Source organism: Labrus bergylta, chromosome 10 (genome assembly GCF_963930695.1).
Source record: "Labrus bergylta chromosome 10, fLabBer1.1, whole genome shotgun sequence".
Lineage (NCBI taxonomy): Eukaryota > Metazoa > Chordata > Actinopteri > Labriformes > Labridae > Labrus > Labrus bergylta.
The window spans coordinates 6,636,909-6,664,310 of NC_089204.1; the positions used below are offsets into that span (position 1 = coordinate 6,636,909).

At 42.6% G+C, this 27,402-nt stretch overlaps 3 protein-coding genes and 1 long non-coding RNA gene across 6 annotated transcripts in view; 2 read left to right on the forward strand and 2 right to left on the reverse strand.

Moving 5' to 3' along the window:
- Nucleotides 1-3,966, reverse strand: part of LOC136180394 (fibrillin-1-like) — a 4,291-nt gene extending 325 nt beyond the window's left edge. The window contains exons 1-3 of the mRNA XM_065959770.1: nucleotides 3,953-3,966; nucleotides 2,781-2,836; nucleotides 583-2,664 (exon numbers count right to left, since the gene is read on the reverse strand). Of these exons, the coding sequence (XP_065815842.1) occupies nucleotides 583-2,664; nucleotides 2,781-2,836; nucleotides 3,953-3,966 (2,152 nt within the window). The remainder of the gene's footprint in view (nucleotides 1-582; nucleotides 2,665-2,780; nucleotides 2,837-3,952) is intronic.
- The window catches only part of LOC136180328 (uncharacterized), a 12,815-nt gene extending 4,410 nt beyond the window's left edge, over nucleotides 1-8,405 (forward strand). Inside the window, exon 2 of the long non-coding RNA XR_010666996.1 lies at nucleotides 6,523-8,405. This is a non-coding gene — a long non-coding RNA (uncharacterized lncRNA). The remainder of the gene's footprint in view (nucleotides 1-6,522) is intronic.
- Nucleotides 8,406-11,866: 3,461 nt separating this feature from the next.
- On the forward strand, nucleotides 11,867-14,879 carry epcam (epithelial cell adhesion molecule). Its single transcript, XM_020641303.3, has 9 exons — nucleotides 11,867-12,201; nucleotides 12,819-12,923; nucleotides 13,019-13,280; nucleotides 13,562-13,627; nucleotides 13,723-13,789; nucleotides 13,881-13,979; nucleotides 14,064-14,261; nucleotides 14,352-14,396; nucleotides 14,486-14,879. Exons 1-9 carry the CDS (start codon nucleotides 12,141-12,143, stop codon nucleotides 14,507-14,509), a joined length of 927 nt encoding a protein of 308 aa, XP_020496959.1. The 5' UTR covers nucleotides 11,867-12,140; the 3' UTR covers nucleotides 14,510-14,879.
- A 4,441-nt stretch (nucleotides 14,880-19,320) lies between these two features.
- The window catches only part of plekhh2 (pleckstrin homology domain containing, family H (with MyTH4 domain) member 2), a 39,824-nt gene continuing 31,742 nt past the window's right edge, over nucleotides 19,321-27,402 (reverse strand). For all 3 annotated transcript variants that reach the window (XM_065959711.1, XM_065959710.1, XM_065959709.1), the window contains 2 exons: nucleotides 22,146-22,295; nucleotides 19,321-21,792 (listed from right to left, as the gene is read on the reverse strand). In XM_065959711.1, the coding sequence (XP_065815783.1) occupies nucleotides 21,607-21,792; nucleotides 22,146-22,295 (336 nt within the window). In that variant the 3' untranslated portion in view covers nucleotides 19,321-21,606. The remainder of the gene's footprint in view (nucleotides 21,793-22,145; nucleotides 22,296-27,402) is intronic.

Here is a 27,402-nt window from a genome sequence, read left to right on the forward strand (position 1 = left end):
TATGTTCCTTCCCTTTCTGCCCAAATGGTATTGATTAGCATCAAGCGGCTACCTCAGTGAGCCCATTTCTTATTTTATTAAGTCAAAGTGTTATCCATACATTTGCATGGTGAAGGGCTTGGCTGAGTTGACTGACAGGTGGATGTACATGTTGTGGTTGTTTTTCAAGGAGACTTAAAGCCCCCCTGCACTTTACTTCTTTGTCTGTTTCAGCATTTCCAATATGCCGTCCGCCACCATTGGGCTTCAAAAATGCCTCTTCAGAAACCAGTTTGTGCCATCACTGAGACTACATACATTTTTTTTAGAATTGAAATAGGTTATGAGCCACTCTCTTAGTATGCACAGTTGATCAAAGCCAAAGAAATCTCACATTTACCTTCCATTTTTGTTTGCTTCATTCATAGAGCTTGTTTCATAGACTGGAAATAATAGTAGACCAAGCCAAAGTTACCCTTAGGCCCTTTAACAATGATTTGTTAACTGACTAGTAATTCTGGTGCTGACATGTGAAGATGATGTAATGTCAGTGTTGAGTTTCTTTTAGATTGAATCACTTAGAAAGTAACAATAAAGATTTACCGAAACATTTTGTTCCATTGAGAGAGTAGCCTCTTTTGCAGATGCAGGAAAAGGATCCTGGGATGTTGATGCACTCAGTTTCATTTGCAGGACAAATATTTTCCTGCTGGCACTCGTCAATATCAGAGCAGGTCAGCCCATCCCCCACATAACCCAGGTCACACACACACTGGTATCCAGCAGGGTATTGGTGGCACAGGCCGCGACTGTGGCAGGCGGGGTCACACAAAGGACTGGGTTGTACACAGGTGTCATTGAAGTCCACAGTGCCGTTCAAACATGAGCAGACATAGGCACCAGGGGAGTTGATACACGCTGAGAAGACAGAGCATATGGTATCAGAGAGGGCACACTCATCCACATCCTTACAGGAGAAGCCATCCCCCATGAATCCCTGCTGACAGGAGCAAAAGAAGTCCCCTACGAAGTTAGTGCATAGCGCCCGTGGATGGCATGTACCCCCTCCAGAACACTCATCAATGTCTTCACACTGGGTGCCATTTGCTGAAAAGCCTCGCTTACAGGTGCAAGTGTGCGACCCGATGGTGTTGAGACATGTTGCATTGACATGACAGGGACTGTCTTTACACTCATCCATATCAACACAGTCCATGTTGCTGGCAGGCCGGAAGTAACCAACTCTGCAGGGGCACTTGAATGACCCATCCACATTCTTGCATTCTTCGTTCACTCTACATCGATCCTCCACTTCCTCACACTCATTTATATCCTGGCAAAGAGTCTGGTTAACCAGGATGAAGCCTGACTCACACATGCAAGAGAAGGAACCTTGGTTGTTGACACATGTAGCTCTGTTTCTGCAGCCCCCATTATTCACCAGACACTCGTTTACATCATTGCATTGGATCACCCCATCTCCAGAGTAACCTACACTACAGGTGCAGTTATAGGAGCCAGGAAGGTTCATGCATAGGGCATTAGAGTGGCACTGCTTAGCCAGTGAGCACTCATCTATATCATCACAGGTGAAGCCATCTCCCATGTACCCTGCTGCACACTGACAGGAGAAGGAGCCTGGGGAATTTGTGCAGGTAGCATCAGGGTCGCAGCGGCCTGCCATGCACTCATCCAGGTCTTGGCACTTGGAATTATTGAAAATAAAGCCACTTCCACAGTCGCAGTAAAACGACCCACCAGTGTTGACACAAGTAGTGGCAGACGGGCAGATGCCTGGTGTTTCACACTCATTGATGTCTTCACATAGTCGGCCATCTCCTACAAAACCATTCAGACAGGAGCACTCGTAACTCCCCAGCCGGTTGATACAAACAGAGTTGGAGTCACACTGATTACCATCAATACATTCATTTATGTCGGCACATGTCAATCCATTTCCTACAAAACCACTATCGCAGGTACACCGGTATGATCCCATGGTGTTCACACAGTCTGCATACAGACTACAGATGTTGCTTGCACATTCATCGATGTCCACACAGTTCTGGCCGTTACTTTCAAAGCCTGTGCTGCATGTGCAGCGATAAGAGCCGGGCAGATTTTTGCAGCCTCTGTAGCCGAGTGAAGAAGAACACACCTGAGGAGTCTCTGAACACTCATCTATGTCAAGACACAAGTAGTTTCCGTTGCCCTTATATCCAGAATTACATGTACACACGTAGGACCCAGGGTTGTTGGTGCACGTGGCGTTCCAGTGGCAAGTTCTTTGGTTAGCGCATTCATTGATATCAGAGCACTGGAAGCCGTTTCCCCGGAAGCCATTATTACACTGACACTGTCGCCCCCCCTCAATGTTTGTACAGAGGGCGTTGGCATGGCAACCCCCATTTTCTTTTTGGCACTCATCAATGTCCTGGCAGTTGGTGCCGTCTCCAACATATCCATCGGTGCAGACGCAGCTGTAGCTGCCCAGGGTGTTGTTGCAGCGGGCCCTCCGGTGACAGCCATGCAGGCCACTGAGACATTCATCGATGTCACTGCACAGCAGACCGTCGCCCTGGTAACCCATGCGGCAGGCGCAGGTGAAGTTGTTCTGGACTTTCAAGCACTCAGCCTGAGGGTGACACTTGCTGCCTGCGGCCACGCAGTCCTTCAGGTCGGCAACTGGAGAGAGAAAAATGAATATGATTATGTGTCAGCCTATTCTTTATAAATATGTTTTTAAGGTATTTATAATTCAGTAGTAGCAGTACTGATAGTTATATTTAAGGTAGGATTACCTGCACAGCAGTGTTCCAGCCCTGCAAGTAGACCTATCAGCCAGAGGAGTGGAAACCTGTGACGACAAATGAAAGACATTCATGAGAATCAACCTTTAGAGTGATAAAAAAAAATGTATGAGAAATTGATCTCTGTTCTTTGGCACGCCCGGTAAGTGATTCTGTCAATGTGTTAATAAAGTTTTAATCTGGAGTGAGATCCTGCTATGTGTCCATTCCTCCGTTATTATTTTTTTGCCTAGTTTTTGGGAAGCATTAATACATATGTGTCCCTAGTCTGTCTACAAACCCCCAACGATGAGAAAAGTCCATCCTCTCCGTCTTTGGCCTGCTCCACTTTTCAGAAAATGTGTGCTCAAACAGGCCGTTTGGAGATGTTCCCTTCATGATATCACAAAGGGCAGTAACCCCTCCCCCAGGTGGGTGAAACTCCCACAGCTAGGTGTTTGTTCTGCCCTCTGAGTCTGCCTTCTCACTGTAAACAATAGGACATGGAGCGAGAAAGCCCGAGACACTCAAGCCCTTCCAGAGAGGGGGCGTGGCCAGACACAGCTCATTTACATTTAAAGGTACAGACACAGAAACAGCCTGTTCTGAGCAGGGCTGAAATAGAGGGGTTTATAGACATGATCAAATACAGGATCAGAGTGGATTTAGAACAAGAAACTTCACACACATGTTTTGGGGAACTCTGAGACTTATTAACATTGGTTGAAGAGGAGGAGAATATGTGACCTTTAAGCTTTTAGAAAAGACGAGAGAGCTTTAAGGTTGCAAAACCGTTAAAATCCTAGCCAAGCTATCGAGTCATGATTTCATCACACTGTTTGTTTGTTTCTTATAAACCTTTTTTTAACTGAAAGTTGAGAAGAGCTAATGCAATACTAGTCTGCCCAAATCATCGACTTCAGAGTGAGTTTGAACTTTTACCCTCAGGCCGTCGTTTTAGGGCACCTGTGAGGAAGGCTAACAGACTCCAGCTCTCTTTTATCATCATAGACTAAATGGCAATTAGCCAACATGTTGCTTTTCTTATACTAATATTGCACATTTGCACAACTCCACGTTTCATTTTGGTATGAGCTCTTGACTGATTTTATTTCTGATGTTTTATTTTGTGTTATCTTTTTGTCTGTGACTTTATATTTTGTTTGTATTGAATCTTAATTTACTGTTCATGACCCATGCTGCAAGACAAATCTCCCCTAGTGGGTCAATAAACAGAATCATCCTCAGCACAGAATGTAACTCCAGACAAGTCAGAGAGGCTTTGGTTCAGAGGAGGATATCGCTGTAGATTACATGAGGTTTGAAATTTCATCCAGCTCTGTTTTTAAAAAAAAAGGAAGGCAGGTCTTAATTTGACCTGATTTCAGAGTATGTGTCACCTCTCTTACTAAACCTTAACCCCTCTGCACAATGAGATGAGTCTCTATTGTTTACAGCTGACGCAACACTGAAAAAAAGTATTGGATCATTCTGACTCCTTTTTTTTTAAACGCACACAAACACACACACAAGATGCCGATACATGAAAGCTTTGGATCAAACTGTCACATGAATTCCCCTTTATTCAGATTTTTTCAGGATTTATCCGATTTTTGTAACGTTATACATTAGATTTTATTAGAAATAAAGCAGCAATATGTAACTCTGACACCGAGTGTTTAAAGTAGGTACTGGTCCAAATTCATAACATTGTAGAGAGCTGTCTCTCTCCCCCCCCTCCACTCTAGAGTCAACGCACGTAGGTCACCATGTGGTGGACACTGAAGCTTCAGTGTTTATCCAGCTCTGCATCGGTCTGTAAACCTTTCTGTGTTCTAACCTCTCTCCATTTTTCAAAAGCATCTCCAATATTGATCCTAGTTTGAGCACGTTTCTGCTCGTGGAGCTTATTAGAAACATGCAGAGGCTTTTTAGGTCGGGTACAATCACTTCTATCTGAACCACTTCTCTTGCCCGCTTCCATCGCTGAATCAGTTGACAAGTCCAAACAAACTTCTGATTTCAAGATATAGAAAGTAAATTAGCACCTCTGATAACTGGTCTCATATCTGGCAAACCGAGGGGCGTCCAAAACGGCCGTGTGGGGTGCCTTAAAAGCGCCTACCTTCTCTGGTCCAAACAGAGAAGCCAGCACTTCAACATAGCATGTTTCCTTAATGTCTGATCATATAGTAAGGTCACTTTTTAAAAATTTTATTCAGTAAATGTCTTACAGATTGACCCCATTCTGCCATAACAATGAATTTGACCTCTGTCTCTGTCTCTGACCACACCGTCTAATGGTTTAAGAATACCTGAACTATGCGGCACAAGCTCCTTGATGCAAACATTTACTGGACCAACATCTGCACTTTTATAAGACTGAAATAAAGTTTTATTAAAGGACTTTTGGGGTTAACTTGTTTCATCTATTTCCAAGAACCACCACCTTTTAGTATAACATGTATCAAATCGTTAACCTATCGTACTGTGTTCATGTCTGTCAGTCATACCGATACTTTAAAGGAAAACAGACGAGAAGTAGTTGAGCTGAGTGAATCACAAACAATCCCTGTTTTCCTGACTGGGTTACGGTCTTAATGTCAGTATTCCCTTCAGGCCATGCAGCACTATTATCTGTGTCCCAGGAGACGCTCCTAAAAGGCCAGTGAGAGTACGGAGGCAGACTTTTTTGTCATAAATACATAACTGTCTACCGTCCAGTCAAGCCTTCCTGAGGGACTGTAACTAGAACAGAGATTAGTTTGACAGCTGCCACAAACTCCATCATCATCGGTAATAAATACACCTTTGTGAAAAGTTAGGAACACTGTGGATTCCAAAAGTCTGAGAACAACACTTGGCATTTGTTTTCTATAACTCTTGTGTGTCAGAAATTTATGTAGAGAGGATGTTCTGGTTTAGAAGTCTATGATTCCTGTGAACCTATTAGTGTTGTAGTACTTGAAATCCATCTTGGTCTCATGACCTGTCTCAAGAACACTTTTTGAAGGTCTCTTCTCGGAAACAAAAGCATTTTTACTGGGTCATGTCTCGGTCTCAGAGTGGACAGACTCTGGATTTTAAATCAAGACCGGTCCAGACCACCTCTGACAGTCTATCATTAATCCGATCTGAAAGGCCCTTTATGGGTCCCCAGTGAACGGACAGGTCACATTCTCATTCACTGTTGACATTTGAAAGTCTTGATAACTTATCATAAAAAATAAATATTGTTATTTTTTTGTGAATACTCAATTGAGGGTGCAGAAATGTAACTTGAGGGTCCAATAATCTGATTTTGCACCCTGTTCATTTCTAGTAAAACAGCTACACACACAGTACACCTCTTCAACTTTAACATTGATGCACATGGTTTCAGCAGCATTGGTAGAATCTTCTATTTGGTCTGTCTATTCATTTAGTATGAGGTCAAATAGATGTCATGTTCATGTACTGATCTGATTTAATCTGTGATATGAACCTTTTTTGTCCTCCTCAACACCTGACCTGTTACTCAAACTTTGCAGGATATTAGGCGCAGATATAAAAAAGTAAGCAAGTGTCTCGAGATGCTGTTCACTCAACCCTCTTCTAATGAAGGATACACTGCTGAAATGTAAAGTGTTAATCACAGGCAAAAAAAAGGAGAGAGGGGTGGGGGTGGGCGGGGTCAGGTTCAGTTGTAAATAGACTTGAGCTTGTATTTAACTTTCTAGACTTCTGACTACTCTAAAGCTCTTTTACTCCGCAGGTCACACCTACACATTCACACCCTGATGGTAGAGGCTGCTGAGTAAAGAGTCCATCAGAAGTAACTCATCCATTCAGACACATTCACACGCCTCCGATGAAGCAGTGGGAGCAATTTGGGATTAAGTGTCTTGCCGAAGGACACATCGAAGTGTGGCTGCAGGAGCTGGGGATCAAACCCCCAACCCTCCAGTTAACGACGACTCTACCACTGAGACTGAACAGAATTATTATTTTTTTAATCTTGCTTTCAGTAAAATATGTTTCTGATCAAAAAATGACTTAGAGGTGTAAGTAACAAGATCAGCTCATCTGTCCACCATGATTAAACCGTCTTCTTTAACATCTAAGTCAAGACTGTATGCTTGATTATATATATTCTTAAAAGTGATCATGAAGTAAAGATAATGAATACTATAATGCTTATTGTGGTTAAGGTCTGTGTAACATAAAGCAGATTGATGAGAAACACAGAGAAACATCCAACAGTAAAATAAGACGTGAAACATTAAAAACACTCACCGCATATTTCCCCCGGTCGTCTTTGAGTATTTTTGGGGGGAGAGCGATTCAACTCCCCTCTTCTGGATCTCTCGCCTTCTCTTCCTCACAGACTCGAACCTTCTGTGGTCGATCGGCGTCGGTGTCAGCGTCCTCTTCCACCTGTGTCCTCCTCCTCCTCCTCCTCCTCCTCCTCCGCCCCTGGGATCGGGTACAATGGTCCACCTCAGCACACCATGCTCTGCCCTGACATCTTAAACCTCTGGGAAGGGGAACACCCATATCCCCCTGCTTGTGTGTCAGCTGTGGAACAATGATGGGACTGGTCCCCTGAGGGCCCCTGAGGGCCTCGTTTGTCCTCGCCGCTGTAGACAAGAGGACGATGGCTTTCATTCAGCAGCGCATCGAGGGAGCGAGGGAGTGTTTTGGTATTAACTGTTTGATTCTTCTTGATACCACTTTGTATCACAGATGTTAAAAACATGGATTAAATTACAGTCGTTATAAATACCTGAACAATGAAGGTTTTAATGAAGACATTTAAATGTCACACCAGGCATCTGATTTAACCTCGACTTGGTTAACGACATGGCAGGTTGTACAACGTCAACTGTGAACTCAACTGACTTCTACATTTTAAACAATGATTGGTATTTATGAGGCATTATTATAGGATTGAAAAACAACACATGGTTTCATCTTTTGCACTGCAAAAACTCAATCTTAGCAAATATGTTTGTCATAATTTCTAGTAGAAAATTTCTAATTTCACTTATTTTAGGCCACAATAAGTTGAAAAGTCCAAACAAACTTCTGATTTCAGGATATAGAAAGTGAGAATTAACGCCCGAATAAGCTTCAAATAAATTCAAATAGCTCTCTGTGCAGCAAGCAGATTTAACTCAAAAGGTAATCTGATGTCCATATTGAAATAATTTAGCACCTCTGATAACTGGTCTCATATCTGGCAAACCGAGGGGCGTCCAAAACAGCCGTGTGGGGGTGTCTTAAAAGCGCCTACCTTCTCTGGTCCAAACAAATCCAGAGCATTCAGGACCAGAATCTAAAGTTAGAAGGAGGACATACTGGCTGCTGCATTGTTGTCAGAGAAGTCAGCACTTCAACATAGCATGTTTCCTTAATGTCTGATCATATAGTAAGGTCACTTTTTTAAAATTTAATTCAGTAAATGTCTTACAGATTGACCCCATTCTGCCATAACAATGAATTTGACCTCTGTCTCTGTCTCTGACCACACCGTCTAATGGTTTAAGAATACCTGAACTATGCGGCATAAGCTCCTTGATGCAAACATTTACTGGACCAACATCTGCACTTTTATAAGACTGAAATAAAGTTTTATTAAAGGACTTTTGGGGTTAACTTGTTTAATCTATTTCCAAGAACCACCACCTTTTAGTATAACATGTATCAAATCGTTAACCTATCGTACTGTGTTCATGTCTGTCAGTCATACCGATACTTTAAAGGAAAACAGACGAGAAGTAGTTGAGCTGAGTGAATCACAAACAATCCCTATATAGTAAGGTCACTTTATCATCTCACTCACTACACACCTTACTGATTTTTTACTGACCTTTATTTCACCAATTCAATTCCAAAGTTTTTGGATTTTAGACCACATTAGATGCCTGAATCTCATGCATGCTGACGAGCTCTGTTTACTGGTTGGCAAACTGGGACTGATCTTCTCAATGTGGTCTGTATTAATGTTTACTTTGGTTACACTGACAGTTGGGTTGAATAGGTGGTATTCTGGTTGTACATCACTTTTCACTTTGCAGCTATGAAGGCACAAAAGCTGCAGAGAGGGGCGCCGGATAGCCTAGCGGTTACGTTGCATGCCCCATGCACAGAGGCTACAGTGGGTTCGAATCTGACCTCTGCCCTTTGCTGCATGTCATCCCTCATTCCATCCTTGAAACATGTCCTGACTCTCTTCAGCTGTCCTATCCATTAAAGACAAAAAGCCCCCAAAAATTATCTTTTTAGTTGCAGAGAAAAACATAAATCTGTAAAAATTACAAACAGCAAAATCCTCTCTCTGGTGATGGTGGCATCTGCAGCATGTATCCTGTTTGTTTTCTGGGTTTGTGTCTTCACATTTCTGTTGTTTTAGAATAGACTTTCACATTTTTAAACTGTGCTGGTGAGGCAGGTTTGCACTCGTCAGAAAATTTTGTTTTACATAGTTGGAGACTTTTGTTGGAGGAGAACAGAAGCACTGGAAATAAGAACGGCATTATATTTAGCAACCTGTTTAAAATGGATGTCACATGACCACAGCAGCCTCGCTCTGAGCGTCATGTTGGGACAGGTCACACAGTAAAGGTCGTGCAGATCGTATTCCTGCTTCATACTGGACGCTCTTCAGAGAGGTGTTTGTCTCTGCATAGCTGCCAGAAGAGGAAACAACAAAAGCAGAAGTAAATCAGACACTGTGGTGAGATGTGATGACTTAGGCCTGAATGTGTTCGTATGATACTGCAGATGCTGCTCTTCTTTGATGAAACAGGAAATACCAACTACTTCACACACACACACACACACACACACACACACACACACACACACACACACACACACACACACACACACACACACACACACACACACACACACACACACACACACACACACACACACATTAACAGAATGGAAGGAAAATCCAAAACACGTATGAACATGTTTGGTAAAATGTCAAACTTCCTGTAAATGCTCCTCCCACTCCAACAGTAAAACATTTCCTCAAAATCAAAGAAAAGCAAAATGCCAAAATGCCCAATCATCCCATCCCATCTCAAAACTGGGAAACAACACAGCTTAAACATATAAATCAATTAGTGTATTTAAATTCATGTCTGATCTTTATTTTGAAGACATTTTTGGTAAACCTAATACAGTTAGCCAGTGGGTGGCAGGGCACGACTTAAACCAGTTTCCCACACATGCACTCCTGAAAATGTTTATAACATTTCAGGCAAACTTCCTTTTTAACACATGCACCCCAAAGTGTGTGACTTTACCATTGGACAGGAGGTGGGGGGCGTCTCAGGAGGGAAGACATGAAGTGAAATGGACGATGCAGAAGTGGCAGACAAAGCAACACAGTCCAACGCTACAATGAAAGATTTGAATTTATGTAAATGTTATGTGAAGTTTACAAACATACTGAAAAACAGACAACATGATGAAGCAGTTTGATTACATGCACAGGGATCACACTGGTCCTGCAGTCAGATACAGGTCTACAGTTGTGAGCCTGTCACAGGATATGAACTTCACCACGCCTTCCTGCTCCTTCACGATACATTTTTCTGAATATTTTCTGCTGTGTTCTCAAAATAAGTCAACACGACTTCAAAGGGAAAATTATCTAAGGGGACAGGGAGGAAAAATTCTGAAAGTTTTCAGGAGTTTTGTGTGAGTGTGTATTGCGTGTCTTCATAAATGGATGATCTCAAACAAACATAAATCATCTTTCTGTGTGAAGCTTCAATCAGGCCGAGCGCTCCCAGCAGTGGTTCTCAACTGCTGGCTGCGGGACCCAAAAGTGGGTGTCGCAAATGTGTGCCTCGGAAATAAATTGTGCCAAAAAGTTGATGCTGAAGTGCAAAATCCTGCAGTTCGGTTAGTGTCCACTAGAGGCTGGCTACAGTAGCACAGGAAGTCACATACACACCCATTTTGAAAAGTAGAAATTAACATGTTTACAGCTTGGTTCAAAAAAACAAATAGGTCTGATTAGCTCATGTCTCGATCGACACACACTGTACGGTTTGTCAGGAGGCTTAAAACCCGCCTTAGCTCCAGCTCTCAGTCTGTCGTCAGGCTGAGACAGGATTTCCAGCATGGAGACCGCCATCGATGGGACTCCAGCGCCCCCAGAAGCAGGGTGACGTCACTCAGGCTTCGTTCATAATATTTACAGTCTGTGGTTTTAGATAACCTGTCTTCCTTCGGCTCTGAAGCTTCTTTCTCAGCAGGATAAAAATCAGAGTTTGCACTCAGAAAGATTTAAACTGATCCTCTGCTTTTACTAAAATCACATCTCATGGCTCCAGTATCACTTTGCCTCTGACATCAAACCAAAAGAGTGTTTGTGTTGGTGACTCAACCTGTGTGAAATGATGAAGAAAGATAAAAATAAAAATAATAACACGTGAACTGGACTCCACAGAGAATCTGTGTGAGACCCGCAGCAGTGAGTCAGCCGTGTCATCCAGCAGAGCGTGACTCACAACACCTGGGAAATATTTGTCTGCCTCTGGTTTCTGTCAGGTAAGATACCTGCTGATGATGTCATCACGTCACACAGAATCTCTCACAAACAAACGTTTCAATATCACATTTTTATAATTAATCTTTTATAAAAGTGTTTTGTTTGGGTGATTGACTTTGTGAATGTTTGTTGTTCTCGTTAAGAAATTTTCACACTAAGCGGTTCTTATGTGACATTTTAAATCCTACAGATGAATAAAAACAAAATCAACCCTTCACAGTGTGTGAAAGTTATCACAATGCAAGTGTATTATTCTGCTTCTTTATGTAGGCTATGAAAGAATCTTAAAAACACAAACTGTTAAAGACAAGACACAATGAAAAACAATCTAGACGACTGGGTTAATTGTAAAGACACATATTCAAAGGAAATACGGCTTTGCTGAGTTGAAAGAATAAAAATATGTCAACAGAGAGGGAGCGAGAGGGAGACCAAATATGGTCATTCCGGAAAAAAGGTGCGTTTGAAGACAAGCCCCGCCTCTATGTAAATGAGAGTGACGTCATGAGACTAACAGTCTTATAAATTTACTTCAAAAACATCACTGTGTCAGTTCGACTACAAACATCGACCGGGATCTAACCAATAATCGACAGGACATTTGCTCGTGCTTTCTAAAGACTACTTACCTTTGTCAGTGCGTGAGCGCGCGCTCGTGGAGTTTCTCCTCAAACAGGTTGGACCAGGACACACCTGCAGGGAGGACAAGAAGAAAGCTTTGTGTGTGGATCGACAGGACTCCATCTTTGAGCTCAGAGGAAGACGGACGGTTCAGAGGAGCATCAGAAGGAAACTTTTTGAATTTAAACAAAGTCATGAATATGTGGATTGCGCTCGTGCTGGCGACGCTCGCGGTGGGAGCTTCTGCGCAAGACTGTGAGTAGTTTATTTCATTTCATTATTATTTAGAAATAAATAAAAAGTCCACCTGCTGCAGTTAGTGCTCACGCAGAAGGTGCTTCATGTTGGTTTAAAGTTACCCTTACGCGGATTAGTTCACCTGTAATCCATTTTCTACTCTCTAAGTTTTACATTATGTTGTGTAAAGCGATTTTCCCAGCTGGAGGGAGGTGGAAAGGTGAGGTTAAAAGCAGTTTGCATATGCGACGCGTTGAGTTGTTGTTGGGTGGGGGTTGGGAGGATTTGTCTCGCTCCCTGGGGAAACCAACGCCCAGGTGTTCGACAAACCTGCTCGTCTACCCGCCCTGTCCCCTCTCTGTATGACAGGTACATTAAACCTCCACCAAACCGGCTTACACTCGGCCTGTAAGACTTTATGGGAGTTGATTTCTAGTCTTAAATACATTAAAAACTGGAGGAGTCTGTCTAGTTACAAGAATCAGGTGGAATTCAAACGTGAAGAACAATTTGCTCAGGTATTAGGACATTAAACAAAGGAACAGACTGCTGAGCACAATAATCCCCCCCCCCTTGTCCCTTAAGCAGGTGTAATGTCGATGGTTAAATGTTTGATTGTTGTTTTCTGTACTCAGGCTCATGTGGGACCATGAAGTGGGCCACCTGTGAAGATAAGCCTCAATGTGCCTGTCACCTCTTGGTCGGCAACAACGACAAAGCAATGCTGAAATGTAACGACTGTAAGTAAAAGATATCATCACCATCCATCCTGCAGATACTCCCTCCTTTTCCTCCCCCGTTTTATTCTTAAACCCTCCTTTCCTCCCTCGCTCAGTGATCCCAAAGTGCTTCCTCATGAAGGCTGAGATGTACCGAGCCAGTAAAGGTCTGGACACCCGTACGATCGGAGGGAAGCAGACGGAGGACGCCTTTGTGGACAACGACGGCATCTACGACCCAGACTGCGAGACCGACGGCAAGTTCAGGGCCAAGCAGTGCAACAACACCGAGGAGTGTTGGTGTGTGAACAGCGCCGGTGTCCGCAGAACCGACAAGGGAGACAAGAACCTGGTGTGTGAAAAGCTGGTGGAGACATAGTGAGTATTTGGAGCGTCAGCAGTGAATTTTTGATTTATCATTATTACCACAGAGGAAAATAAATACATTAGAATAACATGGAGGGCTGAATCTCATTTGCACACCACATTTACTCAGGATGTTACTTTCACCAGACACAAAAACAAACAAATGTCCTCCGCCTTTTTTAATTCACATCTGTTCTTTCTAATGGTCCTTGTATTTAGTTTTATAATTCTGACTTTCTCTGAGCAAATGTGTATGTGAGAACTGTTGAATTCTGACATGTGTTTCTCTCCAGCTGGGTTCGCCTTCAGCTCAAACACAAAGAGGTGACTGGAGAAATGGACGCCAACAAGCTGAAGGCGTAAGTGTTTAAAACATTTCATGAAACTTTCAATGAGTTAAAAACTTCTCTTTGTTCCGTCCTGTTCAATGTTTGAATTTCCTCTCCTGTTGCAGCGCCATCACCGATGCCATCAACAAACGTTATAAGAACTTTGACAAGAGCATGGTGGACAGCGTTGATGTGAGGGAGAAAAACACTCAGTTTGGTCATGAATTGTAAATGTATATGAGAAGAGCGTTGAATTAAACTGTGCATGTTTGATGTCCTGCAGTACGACAAGGCCAGCCGCACCATTGTTGTGGATGTGAAGAAGCCAAAGGGAGACCGCCAGACTAATCTGGCTAACATGGCCTACTACATGGAGAAAGACGTATGTAGATTCACTCGTGTGTACATTCTTAGTGAGATGAAAGCGTTTGATTGGCTCACCTGACTCGTCCTCTTCCTCCTGCAGGTGAAGGTGCTGCCCCTCTTCAAGGACCAGGGTAAGTTTGAGCCGATGGTGGACAACAAGAAGCTGGAGATGGAGAACATCCTGGTGTACTATGTGGACGAGGAGGCGCCCACCTTCACCATGAAGAACCTGTCGGGTGGAATCATCGCCGTCATCGTGGTGGTGATTCTGGCTGTGCTCGCCGGCCTGGCCGTGCTGGTAAGTCGGAAACAGTTTTTTAATTGTGTTTTACATGCAGCTGTGAGCCGAGGCGGAGTCGTAACTCACTTTCTGTTTCTGTGTTTTCAGTTCTTCGCTAGAAGGCGTCAGAATCAGCGCTACAACAAAGCCCAGGTGAGAAGAAGAACCTGTCTTTTTGTCACCACATTTCTCAAAGTTGCTTTCATTTGTTTAACTCCTGCGTCTTCTTTTTCTTCATCCAGCAAAGAGAGATGGAGGCCATGTGAAGTTTTTATCGCTGCTGGAGGATCTGGAGATCCAGCTCGCTCTTCACCTGTTTTAAGACGAACTCTTTATGCAATGGGACGGTGCCATTTTCACCATTTTACTTGAGGAATGCAGATTGTAAAGGAACAATTAACCGGCTTTTATTTGTTTTTGTTTTTTAATGTTGTCGGCACTACTGGATCAACCGTTTATTTATGAGATGTGTAAAGTCTTAGTCCATCGTCCAATCTGTTTGCCATGAACTGTGCTTATAAAAACATGCCGCATTTTTATGTTGAGTTCAAATTCCATGTCATAGATTGTACAGTTTCTTTCTTACTAATGTGTGTTTGTTGGATTGTTTTTAATAAAGAACCTGTTTTAAAAGACTCTCGATGTGCCAACGTCTTCTTTGTATCTGCTGAACCTCGGTGGAAAAGTACAGATGAGTGTTTACATGATACGTAGCACAAACACTTCAGTCGGTTAGCTCACTGATAAGCTTATTCAGTCTCGCCTGGGAGATGGCAGCTTTTATAAACGACCATTTGTAACGAGTGTTGTGTTTATACAGGGCAGGTAAAATGGAAGTTTTCCACCCAGGTGAGTTTCTGGAGGGTGTGGTAGCACTGTTATGAATGTCTTCCCCTTTTTGGTATTGTTTGTGTCACTGACAGAAACTTTCATTGTTTCCTGTCGTGTTCTTTCAACCTGCAGCTTTCTTTTGAATGGATTAAACTGATTTTTATGAACAATTTTAGGGTTAATTATTTAGTCAGTCTATGAAATGCCAAATTTGAAGTCTTTATGTTGCCTCTGAAGCAAGGCTGCCCATGAAGGGGAAAGCTTTCTGGGGTCAGATGGGGATGTCCAATGGAGGTTAGCTTAAAAGCTAATGTAGAGCAACCTAATTTTAAGCAACAATGATCACGTTTTAATTACCTCACACCTAAATACTCACCATGACCTCTTAAAGCAACAACAAACAAACATTTGATTTATTGTTGCTTCATTAAAATGATGCCTGTTTCAACATGTAAGCCCCCCCCCCTTCTTAAAATGATAAGAAACTTTTGTTTTATTATGTCATCGACGTCAGCCCCTGTGAGATTAACTGTTATGCCCGTTATGTCACAATCAGCACACTCCTGCCTAAATTGAGCAAACACAGGCAATGTTTCAGTACTGAAATGTTTGTGGAATTCAGTCGGTATGCAGGTATTTGGACACTTCTGATGGATTCATTCCTCTTCTGTTCAACATGAAGTGTTTTTATAGGATTTGGCTTTTTGATTCCATTGATCTTTAAATAATGGAGGTTTTAGCTTAATACTGAAAGCTTTGACACCCTGACTGGATAAATACTTTGTCATCTGAACAGTAGATACTGTGTGACTTCCTGCTTTGAGACAACACCTGTTAGTCATTGCAGAGCGAGGAGGTTAGTAATTTGGAGATGTGTGTCTGAAACTGTTTGGCATTGCGTCCAACCTGTCGGTCTGGTTCTGGCTCACTCACAAATGCACACACGCAGTATGTACACAACAAACACACACACACAGACTTAAAGCACTGCAGCAGCTTTTGATCACAAGTCAGGTGAAAAGTCAAAGCAGAGCAACGAGGTGTTAATCATGAACTGTGGGACAACACAAAGGTAGATATTCACCATGAGTAGGTTACGATGTAGAGCGATACTAAAGCTAGCAAAGTTTATTAATGTGATAACTTGAACAGACTTAAGTCAGAGTTTCAAGAATGCAATTAATGTCCACAAGAATTCTAGAAACAGGATAAAAACACTGACTTAAAGGAGGAGTCAGCAGCAGCTTTAAAACACAACATTCAAACTGGGCCCCTCCTCCTCCTGGGTTCACTGCCCATGGAAATGTACACTCACTGCAGGTAATAGTGGCTGCATCTGAATTGCCAAGTACCTACTCAATCTGTCAGTAGGCAGTACCTACTATCCGTGCTATATGCTGTTTAGTACCTACTATTCAGTATGCACACACAGTAAGCAGACATTTGTTCCTACTTCGTCTGATTCATTCAGTAAGAAAGTGACGTCATTTACATTTCCCAAACCGGCCGCATCTACCTGTTTTTTTATAATAACGCAGATATTTGTTTTATTTTCTGTTGTTAATTTAAAGTAGCGATTTCAGTCGGGACTTTAAATTAAGATTAAATTAATCAATGCTCGTTTGTTTTGATTTGGAGGCGCACGTGAAGTGACGATTTACGTTTAATTTCGCACAGCATTGTGGGTGGTAAAATACAATTCATTTCCTGTAAGCACGCATCCGATCCATACTGCATGAAACCCGGAAGTTAGTATCCATACTGAAATGTTCAGTATACTGAGGTGTACCCAAAAAATGCATACTGAATGACCACGAGAGTTCAGTATACTGAAACTCCATACTGAATAGTACGTACTGCATACTGAACTGTGACAATTTGAAAAGGGCCAGTGTGAATGTTTACTTGCTACCGCGAGCTAACCACCGGCATTTTTCACTCGCCTCTCCAACAAGAAGCAGAAAAACACAAGGTTCACCCTCGTTTTAGAACAAGCTTTATCCACTTGGGGTTTCTCCTCACTGTGAATATATTTTCTCTTCTTTGCCGCTACGTCCAAGTGCGTCAAATTCACTGGTTGGAAATCGCATCCAAACGCTGCATTGTGTCAGCTCCTTAACTCACCTGTGCGCTGTCATTGGCTGGGGGAAACACACCACACCTGTATGGAGGCCCAGTAGGGATGATTGATATCACTTTAGTGCAAGTCTCTTTTTTATTTTTTAGGAAAAAGCTACTGAATCTACCGACTCCAACCGGAAAGTGCACCAGCGGGTCGACTTGAAAAAATCAGCTGTTTGTGTTGACACATGCAACTCTCCTTGAAAATGTCAGGACGTACTCGGGAGCTTTGTGGATGCGTGAAAGCACCGCAAGCACCACAGTCACCTTAACGGCCTTTTGAGGGGTTTAATCTCTGGGCTCCTTCATGAAACCAGGTCAAACGGGTATGGGACCTTATAGTCCTGTTCTCTAATCTTAATGACCCTTAGATTTGACGCAGAGTTCTTTGAGTACCCTTCAGTCCATAGTGGTTTGGAGGATAGTGGTGCCAGAACCTGAAGGTCGGTAGTGAAGCTTTGCCAACAGCTGAGATACTTTTGATGTGTTTCACAGCGTCTGGGTCTCTGGGGAGCGATGCCAAGAGCCCGGACCCCTCTGTGTATAATGCACCAGCCGTGTGGGAGCTGCCTGGGTTGACCGCTCAAAGAAAGGTCCATGAGGTGACCAGTGCTGTAACCCAATTATGGTTATTTGTCCCAAATCTGGCTAACTGCCCCCCCTTCATTTTATGTGTTTAATGTTGTATCCTAAGATACTTTCAGACCTTTTATGTCTCTCCCTCTCTCGTCGTCTTATCTCCAGAAATGAAGGGAAACATCCATTTACAACAGAGAGTTTAGAAGTGCATGCAAACTGGGAGAAACCCTCTAGAGTCTACACTCCATCTTTGAAGTCAGCTTGTCCTCAAAATCAGTCTAGGTCTCAAGAACACTTTTTGAAGGTCTCGGACTAGTCTCAGAATCAAAACTATTTTTACTCGGTCTACTCTGGATTTTAAAACATGACCAGTCAACACCACCACTGAAAGACTATTTTTCAAGTCATTACTGTGATTAGAATGAACACTCTCTTTCTAAAAGTGCAAATCACTTCAATTAATTTGTAGTTTGATTTTTATCGCCCAGTTACGGCTGCAACCTTCCTGCTGTTAAAGTGAGGGTCACGCCCGCTGCACACTGGATGGTTATTTTTCAGACATATTTATGCTCCTGGGTTCGCCCTGTCTTGGTCTGTACTCAGTCTCGATCCTTAAATGTCTTGGTTTGGTCTCGGAGCACTCAGGTCTCAGGTATGTCTTAGTCTCGGTTAGTGCGGTCTTGACTACAACACTACCTGATGGACTCAAACTTCCCCACTAAATAGTGATATCTGTATATGCTTTGTTCATGTGAGGCCTGTTAAACACTCTTTAGCGTTTATGTGACTTTCTTTTCCTCAGCAGTTTTGGGAAACACGTCTCCCTCAGGTAGATTATCTGTGCAGGAAGTTTGACAAATCTCTGTTCTTTCAAAGTGGCTCCCTGACACTGTGAGGATCTGTGGAGGTAAAGTGTCATTGTGTAACCTGTCACAACATGATCACGCTGTTCTGTCTGCGCCTGAGCTGAGCGCAGCCTTTCAGGTGGGAACGTTCCTGTTTAACCTCTGCACAGAAGTGACCGTTTGTTCTTTACTATTCAAAACACAGGAAGGAATTTGACGACACCGAGAAGACCGTGAACGACCTTTCACTTGACTTTAGAAGAACAAAGTAGCTTTTGATTTCACTTGGACTTTGTTTGACTTTATATTCCTAAAGTTTCCGATGGAGCACATTATTAAAAGTCATTAGTCTATTATTGAGTACATTTTTTGTTGCCTCACCCTTTTGTCCCCCCTCCCTCCCCCTCCTCGTCTCCATGGCAACATGGACAAAAGCACGTCTCTAACTAGTTCAGACAGGTCAGGTATCATATACCGCCCCTCCCCCCTCCTCTCGCTCTCCCACTCCCGCTCTCTCTGTTGTGTGACTTCAGGAATGAGGGTGCGTCACTCACTGTCAGCTACCTGCTGCAGGTATCAGCACGTCAGATCCCGTCGACCAATCAGGAGGCAGGAGGCGGGTCTGTGGAGGAGAAACTGAAGTGAAGCCGGAAAAAATGAGTGCAGTGGTTTTAGGTGGAAAGAAAGGATGAAACAAGCCGTGTGCTTTCTGTAGTTTATTGTTGACTCTTAAAATAATTATTTATTCCATTATTATTATTTTTTTTAATAAAACAAATAAATATGAAACATGCCGCTTAGTTCAGGCCGGAGAGAGAACACTGGAAGGAACAAACATCTGCTTAAAGTACCGTACATAAAATTCCAGTTCCCCTTCAACAGGACATGCTGTAGTTCTCTAAGACCAGCGTACATTTCCGATAACCACCTGTCACTTCCTCTCACCTCATATTAGCATAAATAAACATGACCCTGCTTTACTTCTCTAGAGCTTTGTCATATAAAATGCAGAATGCACGACTTGCTTCAGTTCTCCTTCACCACAAAGGTGTGAAGTGTTTTTGCAGGATCAAAGTTCCACCTCTCTGCTGGCCAATCAGTAACTACAGCCACAGACTGGTTTCTTCTTCCTGCAGGCGTTCCACAGTGCTGTCTCCCTGCACACAAACGGACGTTTCAGATGCCTCCGTCTCTCATCGTAGTGTTCAGTCTCCTTCATCATATTACAATGATGTATAACACTGAACAGCTGTATGTCCACAACGAGGACTTTTCCAGGGATAGTACATCTAAGCAGCACAGAGAGGCTGTTTGCTCTGAAGCTTCTAGAGGAGCATTTAACCCTTTGCATGTCCATCCATCCAATCATTATCTATCACGCTTTTTCCCACTTGTGGTCACGGGGGGCTGTAACCAATCCCAGCTGTCACAGGGTGAGAGGCGGGGTTACACCCTGTACGGGTCACAGGTCAACCACAGAGACAGTTTGCGTGTATTTTGTGAATTAGACGTGTCTTTACGTCTCAGTTGCACAGGTTTATCATGCACAAACACACAATCCTTTTATGAATCAGACCCAGCGTGTATATGTGTGTGTGCTCTCGGGTAAAAAAAACCCAACAACTCTCTATGCAAATGGCCCATACTGCAAACAAGTCAAACAGGCAGGTGTGGGGATATAAATTTAAGAAACTATCTGCCTGATGGGGAGGTAGATCAGCAACTTTCTTCTGGAGTCCGGTGTCTTAGAGGAAAGTGATTCTGTTAATTCTGGAGGGTGAGACCATCAGTTATTTTGTCCTTTGTATTTTTGTCTGACATGTTGGCCGACTCACAGACGACCTCTGCAACAAATCACCAGAGGTCCCCAGGGGATAGGAATCCTCTGCTAAAAGGGCTGGTTTTATAAGAACAGAATATTTTGTTACAAATAAAAACACAAACAAAACTCAGAGACTACCAGACTCCACAGACAAAAACATCAAGTGTAGTTTTTGGTCTGCCAGTACCTCAACCAGTTCATTTTTATTAAGGCCCGACTGATATGTGATTTTTGGAGCCAATACCGATATTTGCAAGACAAAAAAATCAGATACCGATATGTCAGCCAATATCTTTCTTAGATCTATGTTCAATCTGTCAAGAAAGGTGTGGATATAATCCCCCATATGCAGTTATCAAACACTTGTTGGAAAAGATTTATAATAAAGACAAGAAGGTTACTCCACTGGAAAGTAACTGAGCATGAACGTGCGTCACCGCTCGACAATCTGGAGAGTGATGATGTTTGTTGTAATCCATATAGCGTCCTCTACTGGTGAAAGAGAACTGCTAGTGTAATACACAGAAACTCAAATGAAAAGCTGTCTGGCTGGTGAATCGAGTAGTTGGCGCATATCTGAGATAAAATCAGCCGATACTGATAGTCACTGGATAAGCTAATATCGGCCGATATTATCAGCTTGCTGATTTATCGGTCGGGCTCTAGTTTTTAATGTTGGTTTGTTTGACTTTGTTTCTAAAGTTTAGTTTGAATGAAGCACAATAACAACGTAATGCTAATCAAATTGTTGAAGCAGTGGAAGATCAAGAACTCATGTGCTTTGCTCCGTGAGAATAAATGACTGGATTCTTAAAGAGAGGGATGTTTCCAGCTGTTTCTGGTCAAGAAGAGAATCTTCCTCTTAAACTAAAAGGTCTCTCTTTGCAGGAATCTTTTCTGTAATGTTGTCAGAACTTTTAGTGGACGAATTTTGATCCTTTCCTCCATGATTCCTGATGCATCCTGTGAGTGCTGCAATACCAAAACCTTTTTGTATCTTTAGTCATTTCAAACAGAAATATGTAAAAATAGATGTTAAAGGTTAAAGTCCCCCTGAGAGAGACCATTATTCATAGACGGAGTGAATCTGACCCACTGAGACTCACATTCAGGACGTGTCTGCAGCCTTCATTTCATTTAAAACATGGATTTTGTCTGCGTCCCATCACAGCAGTGTGGGGGCCTTGCTGGGGCGTCCCAGGGCTGGGGGGGATTTGCTCCTCAGCTCTTTGCTCTTGAGACTGACGGGCTGAGCGACCATGAGGGCGGGGGCAGAGAGGTGGTGGGCGGCGGCCTTCTGCTGGTGAGCGCTGTTGACGTAACTGGAGATGAGGAGAGTGATCTCACGGATCTGTTGACCAAACAAAACAGAAGAGGAAAAGGTCAAATGTAAATGTACTTACTGATTAAGGCAAACTACCTGACTGTACATTATTATGGACAGCTCGTCGTTGTCTCCTTTTGACGTACAGAAGTGAAGCCAAAACAAACCCAACAACAGGCGCTGACATATTGAGACGTATGCGACATATTTTGGAGCCAAGGCATGCACAGGGGGGAGCTGGCTCGGGGAACCATGGTGGAGTTTAGGCTTAAATCTAAGATAGCTGCCAAGTATAACTGCCCTCCAAAGATAAAGGCTGGCTTTGTCCCTTTGTAGATCTCATGTAGAGCCACAGCTCTCTCTCTCTCTCTCTCTCTCACCTTGGAGGCATCCATAGCAAACAGATGCTTCTCTGTCGGTTTGTCCTTGCTGCCGTTGGTCGCCATGCTCTGTCCCACCACCAGCATGAAGTCCTGTCTGCAGCCCCCAAACGTCATCAGGGTCTTGTAGGGGTGGGACACCAGCGGCTTCTGCACACACACAGAGAGAGAGAGAGAGAGAGAGAGAGAGAGAGAGAGAGAGAGAGAGAGAGAGAGAGAGAGAGAGAGAGATAGAGATAGAGAGAGAGAGAGAGTTTTGAGTTTTTAAAACTTCATTTATTCAGATAAAAATGTATTTACATTCCCCCGTCACAAACTACAATATGTCACAAAAAATATGGATTTATATGAAAACATCTGCAAATATGATTTCAGAGTCTTTCAAAGAAAAGAGTACACCATCATCGTCCCATATTTTTTCAAAAACATCCAGCTCTTCCATTTTAAAATAATACTTGTATTCCAACAATATTCGAGATTTAACAAGGTTCCGAAACACCACTACACAATCACATCTCTGTCCTCTTTCCATTCTTTGTTTTCTACTGAGATAAACTGCCAACTTTGCTTGACCAAAAAGGAAATTCAGCAGCCGACCTTTTTTCTTCTTTTTTTTACTGTAAGAGAAACCAAAAAATGAACATGAGGTCAGTAAAATGTTCTCCATAGGACATTACGAGAGTATTCAGTATCCCAAAAAGAGACCTCAATCTAGAACACTGTAAAAAACAATGAAAAATTGTCTCTCGTTCAGAGCAAAAGGGGCAATTATCTGAGACAGCAGGATTCAACACAGAAACAAAAGCATTAACAGCCACAATTCCATGTAAAATACGCCACTGTAAATCAGTAGTACTTTTTGTTAACGGTGGTTTGTAAAGCATGCTCCATGCAGGTTTGACCTCAGATTTTACTTTGAAATACTTTCTCCATGGTGTGTCTGCTCTACCTTTAAGTTTCTCTTTATTTAACCCCTTGACACATCCCTGATAAAGTGTTTTCCCATTCACAGAGTCCAAAGGCATCCAAACCTTACTGCTCTCTTCCAGAGGGCCAAGTCCTTCATACTTTGACCTCACACACATCCTGGGAAAACAGTCACAATCCTCAGGTTTCAGTTGTCCGTTAAACCATTTCTGTAGGAGAACTCTGTCCTCTTCTGACAGCGCCTTTCTGAATTTCTCCAGCATCAGCCCGACCACTCGAATCGATCTGACCTCCAGTCTCCTCGCCACGGTTACAGCATTATCCAAATTAGCTCCAGCCAGTTCTAACAGATGTTGGACTGTAGTTATTCCTTTATTTGTCAGAGTTCCAGATGTCATCAGCGCCTCTTCCAATGAAGTGCCCAACCGAGAGCCCTTCAGTATAGGTTCCTTCAACAGCCAATGCAAGGATGTGTTTGAGCCCAGACGCCCAGTTTCCAACAGCCCCCACATTTTAATAACACTCACATAAAATGATGGCAAACAACTCAGATTCAACTCTGCACAGTTCATAAGAAACATGTTTCTTCCAAATCCTAAATGACCAACAAGACCAAAGATAAACTCAGCCACGTGTCTCCAGGGTAAATTTAGAGGTCCATAAAGAAAGCTTTGTAGGACCTGCAGTCTAAAAGCTGCCTTCCTACTTGCCAGATGAACCAATCCCTGTCCTCCTTCCTCTTTAGGCAAAAATAAAACACTCTGTGGTACCCAGTGTAATCTATCCCAAAAGAAGTTTACAATGATACTCTGGAGTTTCATTAACAGGTTTGCTGGAGGTTCTAACACTGACAGGCGATGCCACAGGGTGGAGGCCACTAGCTTGTTAATAATAAGTGTGCGCCCCCTATAGGACATTCATGGTAAAAGCCACTGCCATTTCTTTAATTTGCCCTCCATTTTCTCAATCACACCCTCCCAGTTTTTCTGAACCTCAGACTGACATCCTAAAAAAACACCTAGATACTTGATGCCATGCGTCACCCATTTAAAACCATCAGGTAACCTTGGTTCATTCCCTCGCCATTTTCCTACTAACAAGGCTGTACTTTTACCCCAGTTTACCTTCGAGGAGGAAATTTCCCCAAAGCACTCTGTGATGTGAATAAGCTTTTTGACATCACTATTACCTGTTACAGCAACCATGATGTCATCTGCATATGCTGACAGATGCATGGGTATAAGATTCTCCTTTAATTTAAACTCTGTTAACTGTTTTCTTATCTGACACAACATGGGTTCAATGACTATAGAATAAAGCATGCCAGACATTGCACAGCCCTGCCGAATCCCTCTATTGATATTAAAAGGAGCGCTTAAACCACCATTAACCTTCAATACACTTTCAATATCACAATACAGAGTTTTCATCAAGGCAATAAAACTGGGGGAGAAACCAAAAGCCTCAAAGGTGTTCCACAAATACTTATGCTCCACCCGATCAAATGCCTTCTCTTGGTCAAGAGAAATCAGACCAAATTTAACATCTAACGAGCTAGAGACTTCCAAATAATCTCTAATGAGGGATATATTGTCCCTAATTGATCTGCCAGGGATGCAGTATGACTGATCAACACGTATTACTTGCTCCATCACTTTTCTTAATCTATTGGCCAACACTTTGGAAAAGATTTTATAATCTGCACAAAGCAGACTTACTGGTCTCCAGTTCTTTATTTCACAAAGGTCACCTTTTTTAGGCAGGAGAGTGAGGACCGCTCTTCGACAGCTCAGAGGTAGTTTCCCTCCAGAAACACTGTCATTTATGACCTCTAACAAATCGTCTCCCAAAGTAGACAAAGTAGACATGGAGACCATCTACTCCTGGAGCTTTGCCGTTTTCCATACTCATCAGCGCCTCCTGCAGCTCTTGCAGTGTGAGTGGGCGTGACAGTTCTGCATTATCCCCTTCTGATATCTGTGGTAAGTCAGACAAAAACTGCTCTGACATCAGCACGTTCTCTCTGTACTCACTGTTGTAGAGGTTTGAGAAGAAGTCCACAGCTCTTTTCCTGATTTCAGCTGAGTCAGTGAGATCTCTTCCATCAGCAGATCTGATACAGTGGATGAGTCGATTCTGACCATTTTTCTTTTCTAGATTGAAGAAAAACTTGGATGGAGCATCCATTTCAGAGATATTTTGAAAACGTGATCGGACTAACGCCCCCTGTGCTCTTATCCCCAGCAGATCTGCCAAAGCAGCTTTTTTGGATTTGAGTGCCTTAATGTGGCCTCCATCTCCTGTGGATCCACCTAAAGTCTGGAGTTCCACAATATCAGTCTCTAGATGTTTTACAGATTGTGTGACCTCTCTTGTGACATTAAAAGTGTACTGATTACAAAACTGCTGAATTTGTATTTTACCAATATCCCACCATTGCTGTAAAGATGTAAACTGAGATTTCCTAGACTGCCACTGTTTCCAAAAAAAATTGAAAGATTTTCTAAAGTGACCATCATTTGTTAAAACCGTATTAAAATGCCAATATGCACTTTTTGGTTTGACTCCATTTATAAAAACATTTCCGATTAACAAACAGTGATCTGAAAAACCCACTGGACACAAGAAACAAGATTTGAATATTTGTAATTGGTGTTCAAAGCAATAAAATCTGTCTAACCTGGCAGAAGAGATGTAATTATCTCTAGCATGTGCCCATGAATGCTGTCTATTGTTCCCATGTTTGGAGCGCCACACATCTGTCAGTTCATACGTTTCAATAATACGTTTCAAAATGTTCCTTGACTGAGCATTAGGTTCCATATGATTCCTGTCCAAATCATCAACAGTGCAATTAAAGTCTCCTCCTAATATAAAAAAATCAGTTGAAACACATCCTGAAAGGGTGCTGGCTAATTTGTCAAGAAAAAGACATCTTTCAGTTGGATTTACTGGAGTGTACACATTTAACAAAGTGAGCGTGGATTTTTCATATCTGGCAGTCACTTTCAGTAACCTGCCCTGAACGACCTCCTCTGAGTCTACAGACACAGGCACAAAGTTCTTTGAGAAAAGAATTGCCACGCCTGCACTCAAACTACTCTTATGACTCAAAAAGATATTTCCATCCCATTCTCTCTTCCACTCAACTTCATTATCATTATTACTGTGAGTTTCTTGAGCAAAAGCAATATCAATGCACTTAGTTTTTAAAAGTTCATAATACATAGTTCTCTTTTTAACATCTCTTGCTCCGTTAAGATTTAAAGATGAAATTTTGAAACTACTCATAATTAAACACACACTGAACAGAATGGAAAAATATGCAGAACATACTGTTTCCTGCCCTTCACTTTTTTGCTTCATTAGTAATTAGTGTCTTTACCTTCTGCACCAGTTTTCTGAGGCGGTACACCTCTGTGTCTTTAAGACAAGTATCACCCTTCTTTCTCATCAACCACTTTGAAGCGTCTTCTGAATCACTTTCTTGCAATCTTGTCTTTTCCTTTATTAAAGGCATTTTCTTTGGTGTCGCTCCTTTAGATTGTGCTTTCCTCTTTAATTTTGGCACTTTAAACAAATCTTCATCACCTCCCACTGTTTTTTCCCCAACATCATGTATCACCTCATCAATGTTCATTTGTTCCAGCTCCTCTCCTTCTACACTAGTCTGACTCTGATTCACAAACGCTTCAGCAGAGGTGATTGCACACTCTCCATCCGGTTGTGTTTCAGACCCCTCAGCTGGTGTCTCCCTCTGCACCCCTTCACTGTCCTCCTGACTCCCCACCTCTGCACCCCCTTCATCCTCCGTGCTCGGAGCAGCCTCTGCCTCTGGCTCTGCCTCCGCCTTTGGCTCACGAGCCTTTTCTGGACAATTCCGCACCAGGTGCCCTTCCTGCCCACAGCCAAAACATTTCATAGATTGTGTTGATGCGAAAATTGTGTAATCAAACCCTTCTACTTTAAATTTCATGACCACATTCAGCGCATCACTATCATTCTTCAGGATCATGTAGAGTTGTCTCCTGAAAGACACAACATGTTTCAGTCTGCTGGATTTACATCCTGACGGGAGCATTTTCATTGCCGACACAATCTGTCCATGACGTGAAAGCTCCCTTTCCAACACCTCATTACTGATAAATGGTGGTAAGTTAGACAATATGATTTTTTTCGCTGGATTAGTGAGAGGAAAAACGGTGACATGCGTGTTTTTAACAACAATTCCTCGCTCAACAACAAAGTTTACTTTTTCAATTGAGTCCAAAAAAAATCACAACTGCGCTGTTCATCCTGGACGCAGCCCTTAAACTATCATACCCGACGA